At 47.2% G+C, this 20,804-nt stretch overlaps 1 protein-coding gene across 4 annotated transcripts in view; it reads left to right on the forward strand.

The window, feature by feature from the left end:
* The window catches only part of LOC135390875 (Krueppel-like factor 2), a 140,016-nt gene extending 122,097 nt beyond the window's left edge, over window positions 1-17,919 (forward strand). For 3 of the 4 annotated variants that reach the window (XM_064620827.1, XM_064620825.1, XM_064620826.1), the window contains one exon: window positions 15,002-17,919. In XM_064620827.1, the coding sequence (XP_064476897.1) occupies window positions 15,002-15,853 (852 nt within the window). In that variant the 3' untranslated portion in view covers window positions 15,854-17,919. Of the gene's footprint in view, window positions 1-11,052; window positions 11,293-15,001 lie in introns of those variants that run through there. The other variant, XM_064620824.1, reaches the window with a different exon arrangement.
* The last annotated feature ends 2,885 nt before the right edge of the window (window positions 17,920-20,804 follow it).

Raw genomic sequence — 20,804 nt, forward strand, 5'->3', positions numbered from 1 at the left:
GACGTCCTCCAAGGCAGCGACGGACTCTTCCAGTAAACAGGGTCTGACGGGTATTTAATGATGTAAAAATCCTGTGCAGGATTGGAAGGCTGTAAAGCACAGTCGCCCTCATCAAAAGCCGTGTGATGTACGGCCATGTAAAGCATGGCATGGCATGTTAGCATATGTTAGTGACGTGTGAACTGCTGAACTTGTTGGTTCTGTTTCATGTGTATCGCGTAGTGTGAAGTTCTGACCAAATAATATTTTACAAGCTCGCGCGTGATTACATTCTGATGACAACACAATCACCAGTCGATTTATGAACCCTCGATTTTCGAATTGCCTCTTCTTTTTTTCTTTTTTATTCTGTGTCAGCGCCGCGAAGCAACTGTAATTGCCTCTTTGGGACAAGACACTTCCCTTTCCTGATTCCAAACCTCAACTTTCTGGATCCTTCAATTTATGAGCAATTTTTCGAGGAACGTTGACTGTTTATAAATCGAGTGTCACTGGCTGCGCCTGAAGAGTCACTAATATATTAAGAAAATTTATTACATTGACTTGCAGTTGCCCGTACGAATTAAGCGTATAGCCATACTAACACTATATAGGCGTAACTCTCAAAGTCGCCGCGTTCAGTTCAGTAACTGAGTGCATTACAGTCAGGGCCGGTGCTAGGGGATAGCGAGGCCTGAGGCAAAGGCACATCGCGGGGCCTGTTTCACACGATTAAATGCATACTTGATATTTCAAAAAAAAAAAAAAAAGGTAGTCCCTGGTTGAGGGTTTCTTGCGCGGAGCCTATATGCAAGCGCGCGGGGGCCTGAGGCGGGGTCGCCTTACTCGCCCCCCCCCCCCCGTCTCCTATCGCCCACTGTAAACTTTTTCACACCTTTAAAGGTGTGCGCTATGAACATTCAACCTGGTTGCGTAACATTGCATCTCCAGGATGATATTTTACAAAATTTGGAAAGCATTACTAAAGATCAAGTGTCAGTGCAAATCTTGCTTTCATTATGTCTTGGATATCGTAGGTACGAGCTAATGCATATATGCATCGCTATCGATAATCGAGCACGCGCAAGTGTCTACAATACTGTTGAACAATGTTGAGATGTTGCAAGACTGAATTTTTGGAGGACAGACAACACTCGAGTCTGGGAAACCGTGTTCCATTATGATGTTACCAAAATTACACCTAAAAAGGCGTGCGCAATGCACGTTGTGACACCTTTAAAGGTGTGAAAAGATTTAGAGTGCCGGCCCTGATTACAGTAACAGTTTGGCTCCGTATTTTTATTTCTCTAATTCATCTAACCGATAAGTATCCATTTCCTATCTGAGCGAACAAGCATTGCTATCCGCAACGTTTATGAGCGACATGCTGCATTAGGTTTTCGTAACCTCGACATGTTATCCTTGACTATAGTTATTACTATCGGCCCAGCTCAGATGGCGTATCCGTACACCCATTGGTACCTCATACCCGGCAGGCCAGCATTTTACTCATTTTACTCACACAGGTGACCTTTCAGTTCACGCTATACGCACCGGAAACGCGACGTCATGTTTTTTTCCCTTCTTTCTTTCTTTCTTTTTTAAAATATATTTTATTTCCTTCCCCTTTCCAATCTATTGCCCGGGTGTATACGCGATCAGCAACACCAAGTGGTCGTCGTCCAGAACGAGTTTTCCCAACCTCCTCTCCCTTTACTACGTTCCTGACCGAAAGCAATGAATGAAGCCAAGTGCGTAGATGCTTCATGAATGAAAAATTCTTTTTTTTTTTTTACCCCGCGATGCAGCTGTGGCAGCATCATATACGACGAGCGGCCACGACGATGCACGAAGTAAGATCGATGGCAAAACCGAGGGGGGAAGGGGGCACATAACCCCCCACACCCCCTCTCTCCCCCGGGTGACTTAATGGTCGAAGGCCTTGAAAGAACGCGTACATATATGTCTGCGGCCGCAGGCGAGTGACTCGGAGATGGGGGCACTAATATTTCCGTTGCAGCAGCATTAACAGCTCGAGAGGGGGGGGGGGAGATTCGATGGGGGGGGGGGTGAGGGGGGTTAGACGAAAAATGCCACGTCTTTCACCTTTCGACCTTGCCGTAACTCCCCCGCAGTTTTTCTTCACTGTGTCCAATGAAGCTACCTGCTGCAGCGTCACATATCCACACACGCGCACCCCTCTCCCCCCCTCCTCTTTCACAACTGAATGTACCATATTCTATGTCCTTTGGATATCTCAGGTGGGACGTATAATGGGGGAGAGAGAGAGAGAGAGAAAGGGGATGGAGTTGCGTATTTTCGATGAGGAGTAAATAAAAAGAAAAAAAGGTGCCGGCGGACGAATTCGGGATGATCGTAATTTAGCTCGGCAGAGCACACGCGTTCGCCTTTGCGGGGTTTTATTATCGCCTGTTTTTTCTTTTTTTCTTTTTTTTCTTTGCTTAAGTGCTTTAAAAAAAAATTGGGAGTCGTGGGTTCACCGTAGCAGAGTACACACAGGTGCAACATCCGGTGCTGGAAAACCATGTCTTGTACGTTTTGGCCTGTTTGTCTCCCTCACTCGCCGTGTTTTTATCATTCGTCTTTTTTTTTTTTTTTCATTCCTTTTCAAAGTCACGTGCGTGCTCGTGTTTTCTTATCTTCTTTTTCTCTGGCATTTTGGTGCCGTTTCGAATGGAAAGGTGAGTGTGCTATCAGATTGTAAGAAGGCATGCAGGAAGAAAGTATCGCTTTCGAACGTACATGCGAGCGCCGGTATAAACTTGTTCTCAGTAATTCGTAGCGACAGTTAATTCACGCGTAAATGGATACCACGATGTTTGAACCATGAGGAAACAATTGCAACGTACAATCTTGTATAGTAAGGCCTGTGGGCTGGAAGTTTCCAGGTGCGTCGCTAATACAACTTCAGACGCTGTCCGTATACGAGTTGCCGTACCAGATATAGCAACCTGCGCTTATATACGTTCCACTAGCAAGCTATACGCGATAAACTCACTAGCCTCACTAAACATGCTACCTCAATCTCGCCTCGGAAAGCTGACGCAGTACTACACTCTAAAAAAAAAGGATGTACTTTAACTCCTTTCCTTGCCACGTATATAACACCCTTTTGGAGAGTACAATACGCTCAAAAGGTGTCTCCTCACTCCCTCAAGGGAGTAGCATAACACCTTCTCCCTGCCAGGGAGCAATATTACTCCCCAGTCGGGAGAAAGGTGTTATGCTACTCCCTTGAGGGAGTGAGGAGACACCCTTTTGAGCGTATTGTACTCTCCAAAAGGGTGTTATATACGTGGCCAAAAAAAAAAGGAGTTAAAGTACACCCTTTTTTTTAAAGAGTGTACTGCTTATCAACCTGTCAAGTATTTGCCTCTCTATAGCACAGAAATGTATTTCTAAAAAATTAGCGACACCCATACGTGCGACGTACTCACCCAGCCCAAGTCATTTCGCCCAAGCATAAAAGGATGTGTTTGCATCCATTACCGCCGACGTCTGAACTTTGTCGACCGATTTTGCGCTCATTTGGAACCTTGTCCTATTTACTGACCACACCCGCCGAGCAAACAGCGGGGACGTTACAAGAAAACCGCATCACCGATTAAAAACGCGGAGGAGAAACCTCACGTGTAATAACGTCCAATGCATTGACACACACATTATACTTTATACCAGAAATGTAGCGCGCGATTGGCATGGAGTGAGAGGATGGCGTGCGAAACTCTTCGATTTTAATTTGCCAAAATCAAGGCAGAAGAGTGAATATTGTGAACGGCTACGAGCGCCCTCACGCACGCACGCAATAAGCGTAAAAGGCAAGTCGCGTCGAAAGTCATTACGCGAACAAACATCTCGTCGTCTGCTGGATTATTTATGCCCTCGAAGTCATCCATCTAAATCCATTTACATGAACGTTTGGGAGATCGTTACAAAAGGAGCATCGTACAAGCACTGTTCAAATACGTGTTCTCCGTCTCATTAAGTAATCTGGTCTTATTCTTACGGAATAATGTATCGTGCGGGTTCCTCGATATTAATTGCGTTCCAACAGTATTTGTTTTTCCGTAAACATTGTTTCGTATATTGGCTTCTATGTTTTTGTTGAGTCAGGTTTATTGAACTTAAGCTTTTGTCTGTGATATTCACAATATAACATGGTTTGCGGATGATTTTAAAGTGGTTGTGAAACCATATTTGCAAACTTTTGAAGAAAGAAGGTAGTAAATATGGATTTATGTGTACTAAACATGCACATCAAAGCGCTACTTCTGCGATCCCACGTTACGAAGCCATTGCACTCCGAAGGTAACGCGTTGGGTGCTCCTCCGTCGATTTCAACTCTTCGCGGCACCTTAATTGCACGGCACCTTAATTGCGCGGCAGTTGAGGCACCTTAGGGTGCCTCAGCACTAGCTCCCTCTGCACAGAGGGAGCTAGTATTCATGCACCCTATCCGACCTCGTTTTACAGCGACTGCTATTGGTGTCTCGTTTCTCGAGATCGCGGCGTCGGCATCGGAAAGAAAAGCGAAAAAACGAAGACGAGGACAATGTTAGCATGGCGCTTGAGACACACACACAAAAAAAATGCGCTCTTTGATTCTGTTTCAGACGTGCCATGGAGATACCGGGCCCTGCTGACGCACAAGCTTTGCGGCCGGCACGAGAACGCAACGGAAGAGCGGATCGCAGAGCTCGGGAAGTCCGAGCTTGTCGTGAAGCCGATGCCGTGAACAAGATATGTGCGGCGCGAAGATCCCAACGTGCGTGCCGCCGAAGCTGAGGCAAAACAACATATACGCGAAGACCCTGCAGCGCGCGCCGCCGAAGCAGAGGCAAGGCGGACTCAGCGGCAAGACCCTGCAGTGTACGTGCCGCCGAAGCGGAGGCAAAGAGGCGTCAGAGGCAAGCGAAAGCCGAATGAGCCCCGAAGGGCTTCACTATAGTCAGTAGACCTCTACCCGAGAAACGTCATCATGACGTTGGTAGACAGACTGAAACCGAAACAAATCGGAAGGGGAGGGCTGGGTTTTACGAATGGGCACTTGTTCGCTGCCTCCTATTAAAGAAAAGCATGACCGAAGGTCGCTTCCTTTTCAGGGACCATCGTAATCCTCTCAAGACTGTGGCTTTTGGGCGCGACCTTGTACGCCCCCTAGCTTTGAGCGTAGTTCAAGTCTACCAAATTGGTGGCGCTATCGAGCACTATGAAGTCACTTGTTTACAAACAGGGAGAGGAATATTCAGGGAGAAGTTGAGAACCCATTTGGGTATAAAGTTGCTCGCGGTGTGTGATCGCTTGTGGTTCAAGAATGATCTCTCAGCGCTGCCGTTGACGTTTGCCGTGCAGTGCTTCGACTAGAACTGAACGGCTAAAATGACGGCCCAATGCCGACGGCGCTGTCGCTGAAATTCGCGTTACACAACCGTTTCCGTTCCCATGACGACGTAGGCGGTTGTTTAGAGGGAGTCGGCCACCGAAGAACTGTCTTCAGTATGGTGACTGTGATACGGCAACTTGTGAGCCAACCTATGCGACAACAGATGGGCTCGCGGCACCTTCATTGAACATAGAAGACAGAGCCCTCAGCGATTGTCGAACAGATGTTAGCATGAGACAGAGACAAATTAGGCTGTATGCAAAGAAAAGAAAACCTCTACTATTAAATGGGCGGTGGCGAACCTCGAGTGTGGACTTGACCCTGTTGCACCGGACCGACACCCGACACCTGAGAGCCAGCGGCAGGAGACGCATTCAGCGACGGTGCACCAAAGGCAGCACCCAAGGCTGGAATCCGAGCTTGGACCTATATAGTGCTAGGACCTAGATCAGCAACCGCAACCAAGCGCCAGGGGCTAGCAGTGGACGAAACAGGCAGAACCATCCGTTGTGCTGTGCGACCAGAAGCTGATGCAGTGCCGCCTCAAGTGCTTGTCGCCAGCATCAGGTGGACCAGTATTGCCAATACCCTATCCACTATTGGGCCAAGGTATTGTGCTGCTTTGGACGCCACATGGAGTAGGCCCGACTGGGATTTAATTATTGCGCCGTCATTCTCTTCCACTGAGGAACTGCAGGGCACAGGTCGTTGTCTCTTGGTAGGTGCGGTGTGGTCAGGGGCCAGTAACTCCACAATGTCTCGCACCGTGACTTCTGCCAAGTGTGCACTCGCCGATTCGGTCTCCATGCACACGACGCCTTTAGCTGCATCGGGGCAAAGGACAAGAGGCCCGGTGGAACACGGAATCGTGTGGTCTAGGTGCTCTCCCAAGTTCCGTAGGTGGATCCCAGCGGAGGATAGAGCCGGGGCTTCTGTCACAGGGTTTTCGCAGACTGCGACTCTACAGACCCACTTCACGTGGAGTGCAGTCGCTATTTTCTTTATGCTTGGGATATTGCATCGCCTTGCTCTCAGGGAAGATGGGCGACAGCACGTGACAGTTGACCCACTGCAAGGCACCAAAAGAATCGCATCGGCATATTGCCGAATTTGCTGCCACCCAAGTACGACGCGCAACTGAGAGTAGGCTCGCCGGGTAGAAGAGCGTTGAGTGAACCGAGTCCTGGCGACGGTTCACCAACGGAACCTGCCAACAGAACCTGCCAAACCTGGACCTGCCAACGGAACCTGGAGTCCTCTATAGAGTAGGACTCTCTTCTCTGCTTCCTCTCCCGTCTTAGTGAACGTCTCTTGGAGAAGACCAGGAGACCCGAAGTGAAAGCCGAGAGGATCTCGAGATTTGTGACAACTTGTACGCCATTGATTGCGTACGTGCTGCGATGAGATTGTCCGTCTCTCCTTCTAATAACCTTGGGCCACCTCCATGGCTTTTGCCACGGAGCTCGTGTTTGGTAAAAGGATGGCAACTTTGTCCGCGAAAGCCAAAGCTGGTCAGCAGGTCGGCATCCCAGTAGAGGCAGGCACTCTTTTTGGCCTTTGTGTCGCAGGGTCCATATTAAGGGCTCAGCTCCAAGAACGTACAGTAGTGGCAGAAGCGGACATCCCTGCCTCGTTCGTCGCTTAGTTGGAAATGAGGACGACATGGATCCCACTGTACTCTATTGTATGCACAGAATTGTATCTTAGAATGCGGACACTTCGGAGTACACTAAATATATACTGTCGGCTGATTCCGTCTGCTAAAAGTATAACACCAGTCAGGCCACGATCTCTTATGCACTGAACAAGATCGTGCAGTGCGAGGGTCTGAAGCTGAGCTGCTCGCCCCCCGCAGGAAGCTTGGTCGGGTCCTAAAACTCTCTAATGGGCCTCCAAGTTTCTGACTGTTTGTTTTAGCAGAGCGATGTTATTATGCCTTCTTTCATGGGCATGAGTAGTCTTCTAGTTTGTGGACACGTGCTCAGCAGATCTACTAAACTCTGCGCCATTGAAGACTTGAACATGGGCTAATGCTAATCCTCGACCGCGTCGCCTTTCAAAAACACTACTGCTTCCCAACCTCCTGCTGAAGAGTGGAGGATGGGCCGCCATTTCTGATTAGTGTAAATAGTAAATGCTGGGTACCCTGTGACCAGAAAGGTCAGCCCACCGTCATCGTATCAGCTAGCCAGCGCGATGCGACAGGCCCATGACGACCACAGAGTGCTGCAAGAGGGCACATGGAGTTCCGATCTATGTGAAACGGACAAACACAGTCATCACGAATGGAAAACATACACAATCGCACTCACCTGCACACATATATAGCAGCATCCATAGATGCAGTATTCTGTCCCTAGTGTGCTTACTATATTGGTGTGCCGCTCGCCTTGATCATCATCGGAGAGACGAACCGAGGTAAGCGAACGGAGAGAGCGCTCCACGAGCCCGTGCAATGACTGCTCACGTGGGGCATGTTTATTAAACGGAATATGGCCATGCTCCCACCACTTTGGGACACCGGCGAATCCAACTTTCGAAATTTAGTTCAGTAATCAGCGACGACAACGGCTTCCGCTCTGTGCCTGCTACAGTGGTCCCAAGAACCATACGGTGCTTGATGACAATATACGACGGTGGGCCAATCGACTATTTACTCCACAGCAAAAGCGGAATATATGGTCAATAAAAAGACAGTGTTCTACAGTCTCAGACATGCTGGACATATGAAAACCGAGTGGTAGAACGCCATGTGATCCTGTGATTCATGTGATCCTGTGATTCATGTGATCCATGTGATCCGATGTGTGATGAAGAAGCGTATACCGTTTTGCCGACTGTTAGTGAAAGTGCCAAGCAAATGCTGAAGCGAACAAGTCATGTTCCCCGATTTTACAAGCACGATTATAAAGCTCCCCCTGTCGCACGGGCTAATTTAGTGCCATTTTCGTGAAGTGCACTCCAACCATGCCAATGTCACTTTCAGTGTCACTTAAGCAATGATGGCAATTACGATAGATGGGAATAAACGGCGGCAGAATTTTTACGCGTTGGTCAGAGAACCTTCCTCAGAAAGTTTTTCTTATTTTGAAACACATCCTGCAAATCTTCTTCCAACGTTAGACAAATTGGCCTCAAACATGTGCCAGAACAAAATGGCGGCCGCCGCTGGATCCCTGAGACCGCGAAGTTCTCGCAGCCTGTTAACGAGAGTAAGGACAAGTTTTTTGTTTTTTTTTCGGCACAACGTCAAGCTGTACTAAAATAGAATAAACACGCTGTTGAAAATACTAGTTTAAAAATATTGTGGTGTCGGGGCCCCTCGCTTTTTCTCAATATTTTTATCTGTAACACAAAGCCTGCCGTCGAGGCTACAACACTCGGTCAGCTGAAGTGAAGTGAAGTGAGTTTGGGGAACTCACTAAATCGGCAGTGCAGTTTCAGCGGAGTGTCACTAAAAGATGTCGTGTGAGTGCAAGTGTCACTCGTTGAAAGTGACACTAAATTAGACCGCCTGACGGGGGGTATTATTATTCTTGTTCGATGCAAACTGCGCTGTTTGTGAACATTCTATGCATGCATATAATGAAATGAGATGTTTTGATCAATCGCATCACGGGCGCCGTGTATATCATACAATCTCTCTCGTTGCGTGTTGATATTCTTGCGCTGTTTTTGTGGAAGTATACAAGCAGTGGGAATATACGTCATCGTCAGAATGGCGCTGCGTAGCCGGGCGCGTCGTCATGCCGCCACCGTTCCGCATGAGAGCGCGCGCGCGATTCGTGTAATTCGCGCGCGTGTCTACGCACGTGCCTGCTGTCGTCACGCTGTGTCACGCATTCACACAGCAGTGCCTGCCTTACTGACTTTATAAATCAAATCTCCCTTTCGAGTAGCACAAACATTATATATATATAGCAATGATAAGGCGAATTAGGTATAACCTTGCGCAACTGAGAACTATACCTTATATATATAGGTATAGGTATAGGTATATATTTTATGCCTTCTCAAGCAGCACAACATCTTGGCCCAATATTGTGCAAGAATGTTGTGATGCTTGGGTTATGTGAATCAGTTTAAGGTTGTGTTGTGTTTTCATGTGTTGTGCCTTCGTGCCGTCTACCTGCATATTTTTGGTTACGCACCGGAAAAAAAAACGTTGTTTTCATTTGCGTTGTGACATATAAAAGCGGGAGAATATAAGACTGGGAGATTACAGAACGAAATCCAGCAGTGGCTATGCTGCCTGGTTTTTCCCGGGTTTTCCTCGTGCCGCATATGTCTGAACAGTTCCCTTATGAAGTCGTCCCAGGACACAAGATCTTCTCCCGAGCAGCATGAATGCTATAAGAGGCAGACAACCGCTTCGGTAGTACCACCGCCTCCGTAACATGGCTGCAGTCAAGTTAGTGTAAGACGTCGCGCAGGAAAAAGTCATCAGTCGGTCATTATGTGATCAAAAAGCTTTTTTCCGTGATCACAGAAAAGGGTAGGGTATTATTCTGAGCAGTGGTTGTAAAGCTCTGGTATCATCAGTGGCGTAGCCACGGGGGGGCTAGGGGGGGCTCGAGCCCCCCCTACCTGCCACGGACCGACCCACACAAATCGTGCAAATCCCAGAACATAATATATGTGTGTGGGGGGGGGGGGACCAGTGTGACGATCGTTCTTACAGTTAATGGCGTCTATCTAAGAAGCACTCTTGAATGGCTTTCAAAGTATGAGCTTTTCAAAATACGTCGAAAAGGGGAAAAAATAAAACACTGTCAAGGAGCCCGCGAAGAGGGAATCACACACGTAACATGAAAACCGCTCCTAACCGTTTTTCATGTTACTTTTCAAAATACTGCCAATCTCGTGACACCACCTCATTGGTCATGACAGCCTATACATGTAATCGTACTGTGAACGTCTAAATCAACTATTTTCGTTCCTTTTTCCTCAGTTTGCAGTGTGCACAAGTATATGTGTGTTGTCGACACAGGATCAGCGGGGTGGGGGGGGGGGGGGGGCGAGTTTTCGTATCGAGCCCCCCCTACCTTGGAGGTCTGGCTACGCCACTGGGTATCATGGTGCCCATTTGAAAGAGTAAATCCCATAGTCTGTGCTCCCTTGTTCGGTCGGGACTGTTACCTCTATCCTGTTCCTTGAAATGTTCTACAACTGGGCAGTACAATGACCATAAGGCATCCAGCAATGCTAACCCCAACTGAAATAGATCAGTACCATAGTGACAGCACCGAAAGTGACTACAGGTCCATCATCGACGATCATGAACTCAATACGTATTACCCGTTCCGACTTGCGGCATAGAGCCGATACATCAAACACTATATTCGCCTCTCACTTGCAACGCCATCATACCCTATTGAGCAAGCACCGAGATCATCACTTTATATATATATAATATTTTTTCTTTCTTCTTCTTCTTCTTCGTCTTCTTGCTCCTGACGACTTCTCCGCGCAGAACGGCACGCGTACACAAATACGTTGGACAAATACAAAAAGGCCGTCAACCCAGTATATCAGAGCGTATAGGGGAGAACCTCGCATCGACGTCCCCCCCAGACCCTCATTGGTTGGGGTCCTGGAAAGGCGGTTCTCCGGCAGGACCTCCCACCCTGCCCAGAGGCCGCATCGTCAGTTGCTCCCGAGGCGCGTCAGCGGTCGCTCTGTGTATGCGCAACAGCACCAGGTCTTCCGCTCTGAAGAGTCCTGGTCTGAAAACGTTTCGAGGAGGTCTTCTAGTGTGACTCCTGGAAGTGAAAGCGCACTCGTCGGGGTGTGAAGACGTCGTGCCGACGGCCATGTTGACTACTGTGCCGCCTTGTTTTACTCCTGTGGGAGCCGAACCGTGCGTTACAGCCAACAGACCGCCGGGAGACATGGTTGATTTTCAGGATGTGAGTACTATTATCATTCTTGTCCTGCCTATTCGCGAGGAAACCCGTTCTGTATTTACGTGGCTTTGTGATGGGTACCTGATATTTCATGGTTGAATGGTCTCGTCGGCAAAGGTTGTTTAGCTACATCTCTATAGGTCTTTCTAACGCTCGTTGAGGTTTTGATTGTAGAAGGCGCTCAGTTCTGCCGTGTTTTGTCCTAGTCTTGCGCGAGACAGCTCCCAAAGCGTTTCAGACTGTCCGCCAAAGGCCTTAAATGTGCATACTGATTCAACAACAACAACTTTATTTTCGACCTTGGAGAGTGGGGAGTTTCATCGCCGCAGGCGATACTCTACCCCATTGCTGGTTGGGATGGGGGGGAATAAAATAACGAGCCCCTTCACAATAGCGATCGAAGTCCGATGGTGTCCAGAAATGTCCATACTGATTCAGAATTTGATTGGCCCCCCACAATCCATCTCTTAGCAGTCGGAAACGTAAGAACGCCGCCAAGCTTTCGATAAACTCCATGACGAAAATAGTCTGAACGTGGGCAGCACGTAAGTCTGAAGACACGAAGACAGATCATGTGGTCCATGCTCAGTTCTTTTTCTTTCTTTTTTTTTTTATTCTTCCTCATGAGGTCCGGTGAGGTGCGTCTTAAGGCACCTTCCGGATAGCTGCAGTTTCAAAGTTTACGCGTGTAGCTTATGTACCTTATCTCAGCAAATCAAACTATATATCTTCTCCTGACCTCATCTAATCACCCCATCGAGCTGTTCAGGGCAGTAGAAGTTGCTCGGACATTCCTCAACAACAACAACAACAACAACAGATAAATTAATGACGATGAATCGTCCTCAACAAACTGAATATGATCCTCCGCAATCTCAGTTCCACTTCTTATACAGCCCATACATCTTGTTGTTGATAGTGGCTTCTAATTTTGCAGTGTCCTTTTCTTCTTCTTCTTCTTCTTTTTCTTTTTTTAATGTGGAGCCAAGACAGTGCATAAGTTAAGGTTAGTGGCCCATGAGTTGCTTTCACTGCAAGCCAGCTCGACACAAGACAGGTGGTTGGTTTGTCTTAGTTATGTCACTCCTGACACTGCAGCTGCAGTCAGTGTGTAGTCACGCACAGTGAACTCATCGTGTCCGTGACCATAACGTATTGCAGTTAAGGTACTGAAGAAGGCTGTCGATTTTGAAGCATCTTATTTACTCCCAAACGTTCCGTGGGGAGCGTTGGGGTGAACCGGGAAACACTCCTTCGGCTCCGGCCCGTTTCCATGAAATGGGGGGTATAAGGCCGTCGTATATAGGGACGACGCTGATATTTCCAACGGAAGACTGTTCTTCAACTGGTTGTAACGAAAGCAGCACAATGTGTAATTTAGAAGTTGTGACTGAATGCGTGCAGCACTCAACCGGTATTATAATCGGCCTTGTGCGGCAGTTAACTTTTGCTTCGCGTAGCAGTGACAAACGATGATGAGTTCGTTGCTAAGTGACACGTACAATACTGCATTCGGCGTCGAGCCTAAAGATCACTTAGTCAAATGCACGATATTGAAGAAGACCAGCCCGCAGTCCGAACTAAAGACGGATTCCTATAACCCCGTGCTTTTCTCCACGACGTGGAACTTGCGATTTTTCTTGCTTGAACAGGAGCACACTTCGCAGAAGCGTGCACTCCAGTGGTTAGCTGCAGACGGATTGAATTGGATTGGATTTGATAGGAAAGGAAACTGCTTGCCGTATTTTTAAAAAAGTGGTATGGAGACAGCGGTTCCAACAAACGGAACCAAGGATTCGTTGACAACGAATGTCAAACAAGTCGTTTTTTTTTTTGTTGTTTTTTTTTAACGGAAGCCGGAACGATACACAGTACTTACGGAGTTTCCGCATATCGGGAGGTGTTCGCGATAACGGTTCCGAAAATACGATAAACCATGCGTGCTATCTGATCACGACGCCGATCATTGCAGCTTCCTTTATCAGATACCGTTTTCGTAGACTGCTCCGAATCTATTAAAACTCCCTATTGTGTCAAGTCCGAACGTACACCCTTATGCGCAGATAAAAAAAAACGACAAAAAAAATCGCTGTAACGAAACGTACGACGGATGTTTATTAATATGCTACACAAAATGTTACATTCGCAAAGTTTGCGCAGCAAAGAGGTCCTATATATAGATATACAGAAAGAGGCCCCCACATAGTAAAAACGTTATTGAGCCCGGTCCGTTTAAGACCTCCTTAAACGGTATACGGCATCCACTCCCGCATCCACTTAAGAACCTCACAATTACACAATCGTATCGCTCGGATAGAGCGCATCCGCCACACGGCCAGGGGCTGCACCCAAAAATTTTCGCGTTCGCTTCTATTGCGCCCCGCCGCGTTTGGCCTCTGAACCGCAGAGCAGAGACAGGTCCTGATCGGGCTCGCCAATATTTACGGCAAGCAAGAAAGAACAAAGAAACCACCCCCGACCGTGCAGACTAATTGAAAGGCAGAAAGACCCTCAGGGTACATGCGTACGCATATATTTTCTATCTAAGGGAGGGGGGGTAGAAGCGGTCACCGCTATGATTATGACGCCTTCGTCGGAATTTCCAACAAGCTGGGAGCTTTCTATATGTATGTGCTGGCTGAAGGAACAAGGATGCGCATGCCCGCACACCTGACAGTTTTTTTTTTCTTTTTGTAATCTTTTTTTTTTTTTTTTTTTCGGCTGAAGAGAGAGGAGATGTTGCGCAGGAAGTATGCCTCCTTTACGTGCATGGACCGGTGCGTGTGGTGGTCTATGATTCGGAAAGGGGGGGACCGGTGCGTGTGGTGGTCTATGATTCGGAAAGGGGGGAGAGATTGTGTTGTATATACGGGCCTTCGTGATATAGAATGTAGAGAGAGGCTGAGAACGGAAGGAGTCTTTGTTGATATTTGTATGCACGTTGATACCGGCTGGCAATTATATTCCGTTAATGGACATCAACTGTTGTAGAAGTGGCCAAACGACGGTTGTGTAATCGTTTGCGTCCACAAAATGGGGTTTCAGTTTTTAGAAGTGTGCGTTACTTTTAGAAAGTAAAACGAGCTCGCGATAGTTACAGTAAAAACAACGAAGATGGTAAATGTTGTCGTTATTGCGCGTTTATTTTCACGGTCCACTTCCACCAACGCCGAGTCATCCCCTGCATCACGACAGTATACCTCGGTGCACCAACTTGCTCGAGTATATTAAAATCGTAGAGCGTGAAGAAAAACAATGTACAAGTTTCCGACGATGCAGAATCAAAAATAACAAAGACGGTTAAGAGCATCAACTATTTACTACATACATTAAAAAAACAAGACTTTCGTGCAGTAGGCTGCACTTCTTCAGGCTTGAGGGCCTGTTACAAGTGGCGAAGCATATATCAAAAGACAAGTCACATGGTACAACTTCTTGTACACTTCTCTTGTACCATGTGACTTGTTTTTTGATATATGCTTCACCACTTGTAACAGGCCCTCCAACCTGAAGAAGTGCAGCCTACTGCACGAAAGTCTTGTTTTTTAATGTATATAGTAAATAGTTGATGCTCTTAACCGTGTTTGTTATATTAAAATCAATCGAAATGCCATATTTAGTCCTGCGTGTGTGTTGTATTTGACGTGCTAAGTGTACGCCGTGCGCCTTACATACTTCAACCCAATGGCTAACTCCCCTTTGTCCTTCGCAGATGTGGCAAGACATCGAAAGCTTCCTTCTGGATGATGTTCAAAACGAAGCACGTTCCGACTACAACAGCCGACACGATCCCCATCAACCTTCCTCATCTCACCACCTCGCAGACGACGACGACGAGGAGGATGACGAAGATCCTTACACTCCACCATGCCCACACTCCTCACCAAACTCCATCACCACAGCATCCTACCGCCCCACCTACGACCCATCATACCAGGCCAAACGGGGACCGTTCTGTCCCAGCGAACAACCGCAGATCTTTTCCCAGTACAAGCAGCCAGAACCTTCGTACTACCCGCAAACGTACGAGGCGTACAATCCGTACCAGTACGTGACGTACTGTCCAGTTCCACCGCAGCAGATCTCCCCGCCCGCGTCGCCCGAGGTCTCCTCGTGTTACCAACAGCCGCACCCGTACAACGGCGACTACGCCGTCCTTCCAGTGCAGATGGTCACTCCCCCGTCATCGCCCTCTAGCGGCCTCCTGGCGTCCACGTCAGTCGTCAGCCTGACCCGGGGTCCGACGAAGGCGCCCCGCGGACGGCGGGGTCGCCGCAATGCGGGCCGGAAGAAGGTGACCATTCACACATGCGCTCATCCGGGCTGTAGCAAGACGTACACCAAGAGCTCGCACCTGAAGGCGCATCTGAGAACGCACACGGGTGAGAAACCGTACCAGTGCAATTGGAAGGGCTGCGGGTGGAAGTTTGCGAGGTCAGACGAGCTTACCAGGCATTATAGGAAGCATACGGGCGACAGGCCCTTTCAGTGCCGCTTGTGTGAACGGGCGTTCTCTCGCTCAGATCATCTCTCGCTGCATATGAAGAGGCATGCGGTGCCATAGGTTGTGGACGCGAAGGGGTCTTATTGTGTCTTCCGACAGAGTTTGTTCAGGACTGTGTGAACATTGATGAGGACAGCTGAGGAACGCGAATCGTACCAAACGAACGAACGCGGTTTGTGAATAAGAGGTCATTCCAGAACAATCTATACGGCTGCCTGCCCTCTATGTGGGTATCAACAATGACTGCAGCGAACTGCCACGTGAGTGACCCGCGTGGTCATGACGTGCAAGCAGACGATGCAATATGCCTTCGCCAGAAGAGGTGGACTGGTACATTGAAAGTGACGATGGTACACATAGACGGGCATCTAGCAAATCTCAGGGCATGATGTTTCGTGACTGTTCTTCGTCGCCTTAGTCATGACCAAAAGACAGTGCCTTGTACGTCTTTGTGCGACGGAAGGTTCATGGTGAGAAGAGTGCCTGTACTGTCGTGTTGCCTGTTAATGTATTTTTCTGTGCAGATCTGCGCTGTTTTCATTTATGGTGCGATGCCTTTACCAGATATCTGTATTTAGCGAACATTGATCTTGCGATGGTTGCAGTGAGAGAAGGCATGATGACTGGTAAAGTAAGCGACAAGCCCCAGAACCATGTTAAAAATTTTGCGGAACATGCCTTGTTTTCCACGAGGGCCCTTGAGTCCAAGAGATCTTGCAATGCAAATGATAATTTTCAGATAATTTTGCGCATGAACCCTGTAGGTTATCGGGGCTGATCAGCCCCGATAACCTACAGGTTGTTTCTTTGCAACAGTTGCCGTAACGATTGCAACTTCATGGATCATTCCGATAATCAACTTTAATTATCATGCTTCCGTTGCCATTGTTTCAGAAACACATTAAAGAGACATCCTTCAAGTTAATATGAGTGACAAGAACCGTTGCACATTAGTCGGCGGCGGTGGTAGTAGCCAATGGTGAACAGGTCGCGTGCTTCATTCTTGTTTCTCATTGCACGACATTGCAACCAATGATGATATTTTTTGTGTAACCTCATTTGAACACGCGCCAGGGAAAAAGCACGCGGCGACCCAGAAATATCTTAAAAATAGCGTCTTTATGTGCGGCTTATTTTTCTTACCGCCGATTGTCCTCGTTTTCAGACTGAGGAAATACTGTTCATATAGGCATTCGAGGCCTGCCTTATATGCTGTCCATCAGTTGTCAGTGCGTGGTTCGAACTTCTTGGTGTATACACCGGTGGATGTGTGTTGTTGGGTGGGCTTACCTCACTGAACACTCAAAGAAAACATAAAAAAGAAAAACGAAGCCATTGCAAAACTGCCAGTGATGATCAATCCCATATACAGCCAATAGAATGAATGATCTGCCTCAGGTGCTAGCTGCCTACCTGCACTCTAAAGAAAAAAGGAGTAACTTCAGTCCTTATGTGGACTAGGTGCATTACCACAAACCGTTACTCTCTTACGGGAGTAACTGCGGGAAAGTTATGCGAATTTTAGGGAGTATTTGCAGTGTCAGGGAGCAAATTTCATGACCTGCGAACTAAAATGGGGAGAAAGAGCAATCTACGGTACTATAAGTTTTAATAGCTCCCCACATTAATCCTGTTCTTTTTTTTTTTTTCTTATTGTGTGTCGCACATACTGAAGCGAGTCAATACTGACCATAAATGTTCCTGCTGCTCAAGTATTGCGCTGTGGATTCAATACCCCTACAGTTTCACTGCCCATCTATTTGATCGGCTGCAGAACACAATAAAGTATTCGTGTGAAACTGAGATCACAAAATGCAAAAAAATAAAAATTAAAAAATGTCTGGCGGCATGAACGGCTCGTTGAATCTGGCAGTAACCATATACCGAAAAGTTGGAACCACACATGGCATCATTTATTCATTGTGCAATCACTCATTCTACGAAACTAGTGTCGTATATAGCATCTTGGAAGCTTGTACATAAGTTATTATTACTGTACATAAACCTATATAGGTAACATTGTGTCAACACATTGAGGGGATGCGATCCCAGATCTCAGAGGATTCGTGTGTCTCGCAGGAAATGATGATGATGATGTGCTTCAATAAATGTGTTAAATGTACAGATCTCGAACGTTTGGTTAGTCTTTCCTCAGTACGTCGTACATTGAATCACCTTTAATACCACGTGACCTAGAAATGTATGAGCGATTGGTCGTAAATGATAGAGATTCTTCTGGCATGGTAAAATGCCAAGTACGTTATATGCAGGTTTTGCAACTACCCTATAGAAACAACGTATATAGCTTGGGGTGCACCAGTGAGTGTGGGTTATATATAGTATATCTTACGAAGTATAAATTAAAATAGAACTTTTAAAGAGGATAAGCATAACCGCTTTCGTAATCTAGTAGATGGTAGGCTAAAGCCATTATCATAATCATGATGACGGTGTCCTATAATCTACTTGCATGCATTAACTAAGGACTTGTAATAACGAAATAATAACGAAGAAATAATAACGGGGGTTCTCTTTGTTATATAGGCATTACACTTAAGGGCGGTGGTATTGGTGGCTGTGAACTGCACCACGCATATAACGCGGTTAGGTTCAGCCGCCATGCAGAACGATATCACATGGTTCGTACATGACAACATATCACGCAGTGATTCAAGCTCAACTTAGCACACGATATGGCTTATAAAACTTAATTTGCAGATCGACGAGCAGACCACTTTGAGAAGTTTAACAAAAGAAAAAAAAAGTAGTATAGAGGGGAAAGGAATAGGTTTAAAGCCTTTGCAATGACCGGACAATAACAGACGACCTTTTCTTTCTTTCTTTTTTTTTTTTCTTTTTCTGATCGCGACTGCGCGGTAGGTTTTACTTCTTGAAAACTGTGTAATGGACTCCTCACGAATGGCGGTAATGACTCAAAGGGTGATGTCAAGTGCATGATAAACACTTGCTCGTGTGTGTTCATCTCCTCAAAGCAGGAAGAAGCAAAAGACCTCTCTGTTCAAGGGGAAACCCCGCTGTTCTTTTTCTGTGTCAGTGGTACTCATGTTCCTCTTCATTTCTTATTTATTTATTTTTTCGTCGGGTGTCATTGAGTAAAGCAAGGGTTGCCTAGATCCCGGCCGCGTACGGTGCGTTATGCCTTTGAATAGCGAGGTTCGGAGGGAAATGGTGATGATACATCCGTCGCAGTCCACATTGTTTGAAAGTGAGTTGTCTTGATGTGATCTCATCAACTTTGATCACGCAGGTGTTCCGTTCGCGCATGCCCTTAAGTGCGCGTTGCGTACGTGCTTTTTCCGTTAACCACACACGAGCGATGGTGTTGGTGGTGGTGGGATTACCTTGAAACAAAACATCACCATAAGCCGGATCGGGACCACGCCATTGCAAAGCGTTCGGAGGTAAGCATATTTGGCTGCCAGGTATCACATCCGGTGTGACGGTTGGTCTTCGAGCATTCCCTTTCCTTTTTATTGTGTGCGAGCATCGTGGAGAAGCTGCGGTTAGGAGCCGTGTACAGATTTGGACAGATTGAGCTAAGCAGAAAGAAGGAGGCGGAGGATGAGACAGTGGAGATAGTATGCGTCTAGGGCTGACTTCAGGGCGAATTGAGTTTTGCGGAAGCTATCTAGAAAAATCTGCTGAAAAACCAAAGGAAACCCTCAGACAGCGCACAGGGTGGTGGAACTCTCTCTCTCTTTCTTTTTCTTTCATTCTTTCTTTTTGTGCAATACTAAGCTTGGCAATACTGAAAGAATATGCTGAAGCCACGTTCACGCATTACCGGATAAAGTAAAACTAAAAATAAGCGCATGAAAACGATGCTACCAATAAATTGCCACCACGTACACCCGACCATTTTCCTCTTTCACCGCATGGTGGCGCGCTGTCAGCCATATCTTGTCTTCACAACACAGCGCGAGCGAAACCAGCGAAGAAATAATAAGAAGAAAAAATGCACGTACGTAGTATATGTGGTCTCACAGTATAGAACACCGGCACGGCACATACGGCTTTATATCCACACAAGTGCTCCGGTATAGCCTAGAAAAGCGCTTGCATCTCCACTTTTGCTGCCTTTACCTGCTTGTTTTCCCCCTGGCGGCGGCAACGGGCATAAATCCGTGCGGCAACCTCGCAGGCGGCACTGCTCAAAGGAGGCCCTGTACTTTTTTATTTTGTACGCCCATGTGTTCCAGCGTGTTAGAAAATCCTCTCAGGCTGCGCGCGAGCTTTATGCTTTTCCCTTTCTTTTTGTATGCCTTTCGAATATACTCTGGTCTTGCGGCGACCATCTCATATTATACGTGACGCTGGAAAAGAGTGAAGCTGCGCGTTGAAAGTGACTTTTGAGATCGGGAACGATTTATCCGGTCACTTTTTTAAGAAGTGGCCAGCTAGGTATGTGCGGAGAATGTTTTGAGCTGCGCGGCATTAAAGCGACAGAAGAAATGTGTCGTTTACGTCTAGCTGAGAGGTTTTTGTGTGTGTTTTTGCGCGCTTGAAGTGTGAGTAACCTTGTCTTGTGTTCGTGCTCGCGATATTATAGGGGAGGGTTTGCAGGAGGGGTCAGGAAATTTCGATTTGGACTGCAAACGCGTTTAGATGCGAGAACATTTGAGGGCCACCACGTAAGTTTAAAAGTGTAAACGTTGTACGCTTTCAACGCTCTTCCTCAGTTCAGCTTCTCGTGGAACAATGTCACGTGATATTTCGCCACCCGCAACGACAGTTTGTCTCTGAGCAGGGGAGAGGGCAAAGTTTGGAGAAACCACGTGACGAAGTGTCTGTCCAATCACGAGACAGCAATAAGGGGGTATTCGTAGACCTGCATGGGCCCGCACAAGAAACCACGTGCGCCTCACCTTCAAATGTTGTCCCCTTATTTGGGAGTGGGACCAATAAGGTCGCTCGTCGGGCAATAGAGAAAACAGGGAAACTGAGGAGCTACGCAGACAGCTGATCTACTTGCGTAGCGTTAACGGCTCAC

The sequence above is a fragment of the Ornithodoros turicata genome, chromosome 4, assembly GCF_037126465.1.
Source record: "Ornithodoros turicata isolate Travis chromosome 4, ASM3712646v1, whole genome shotgun sequence".
In the NCBI taxonomy this organism is placed as follows: domain Eukaryota; kingdom Metazoa; phylum Arthropoda; class Arachnida; order Ixodida; family Argasidae; genus Ornithodoros; species Ornithodoros turicata.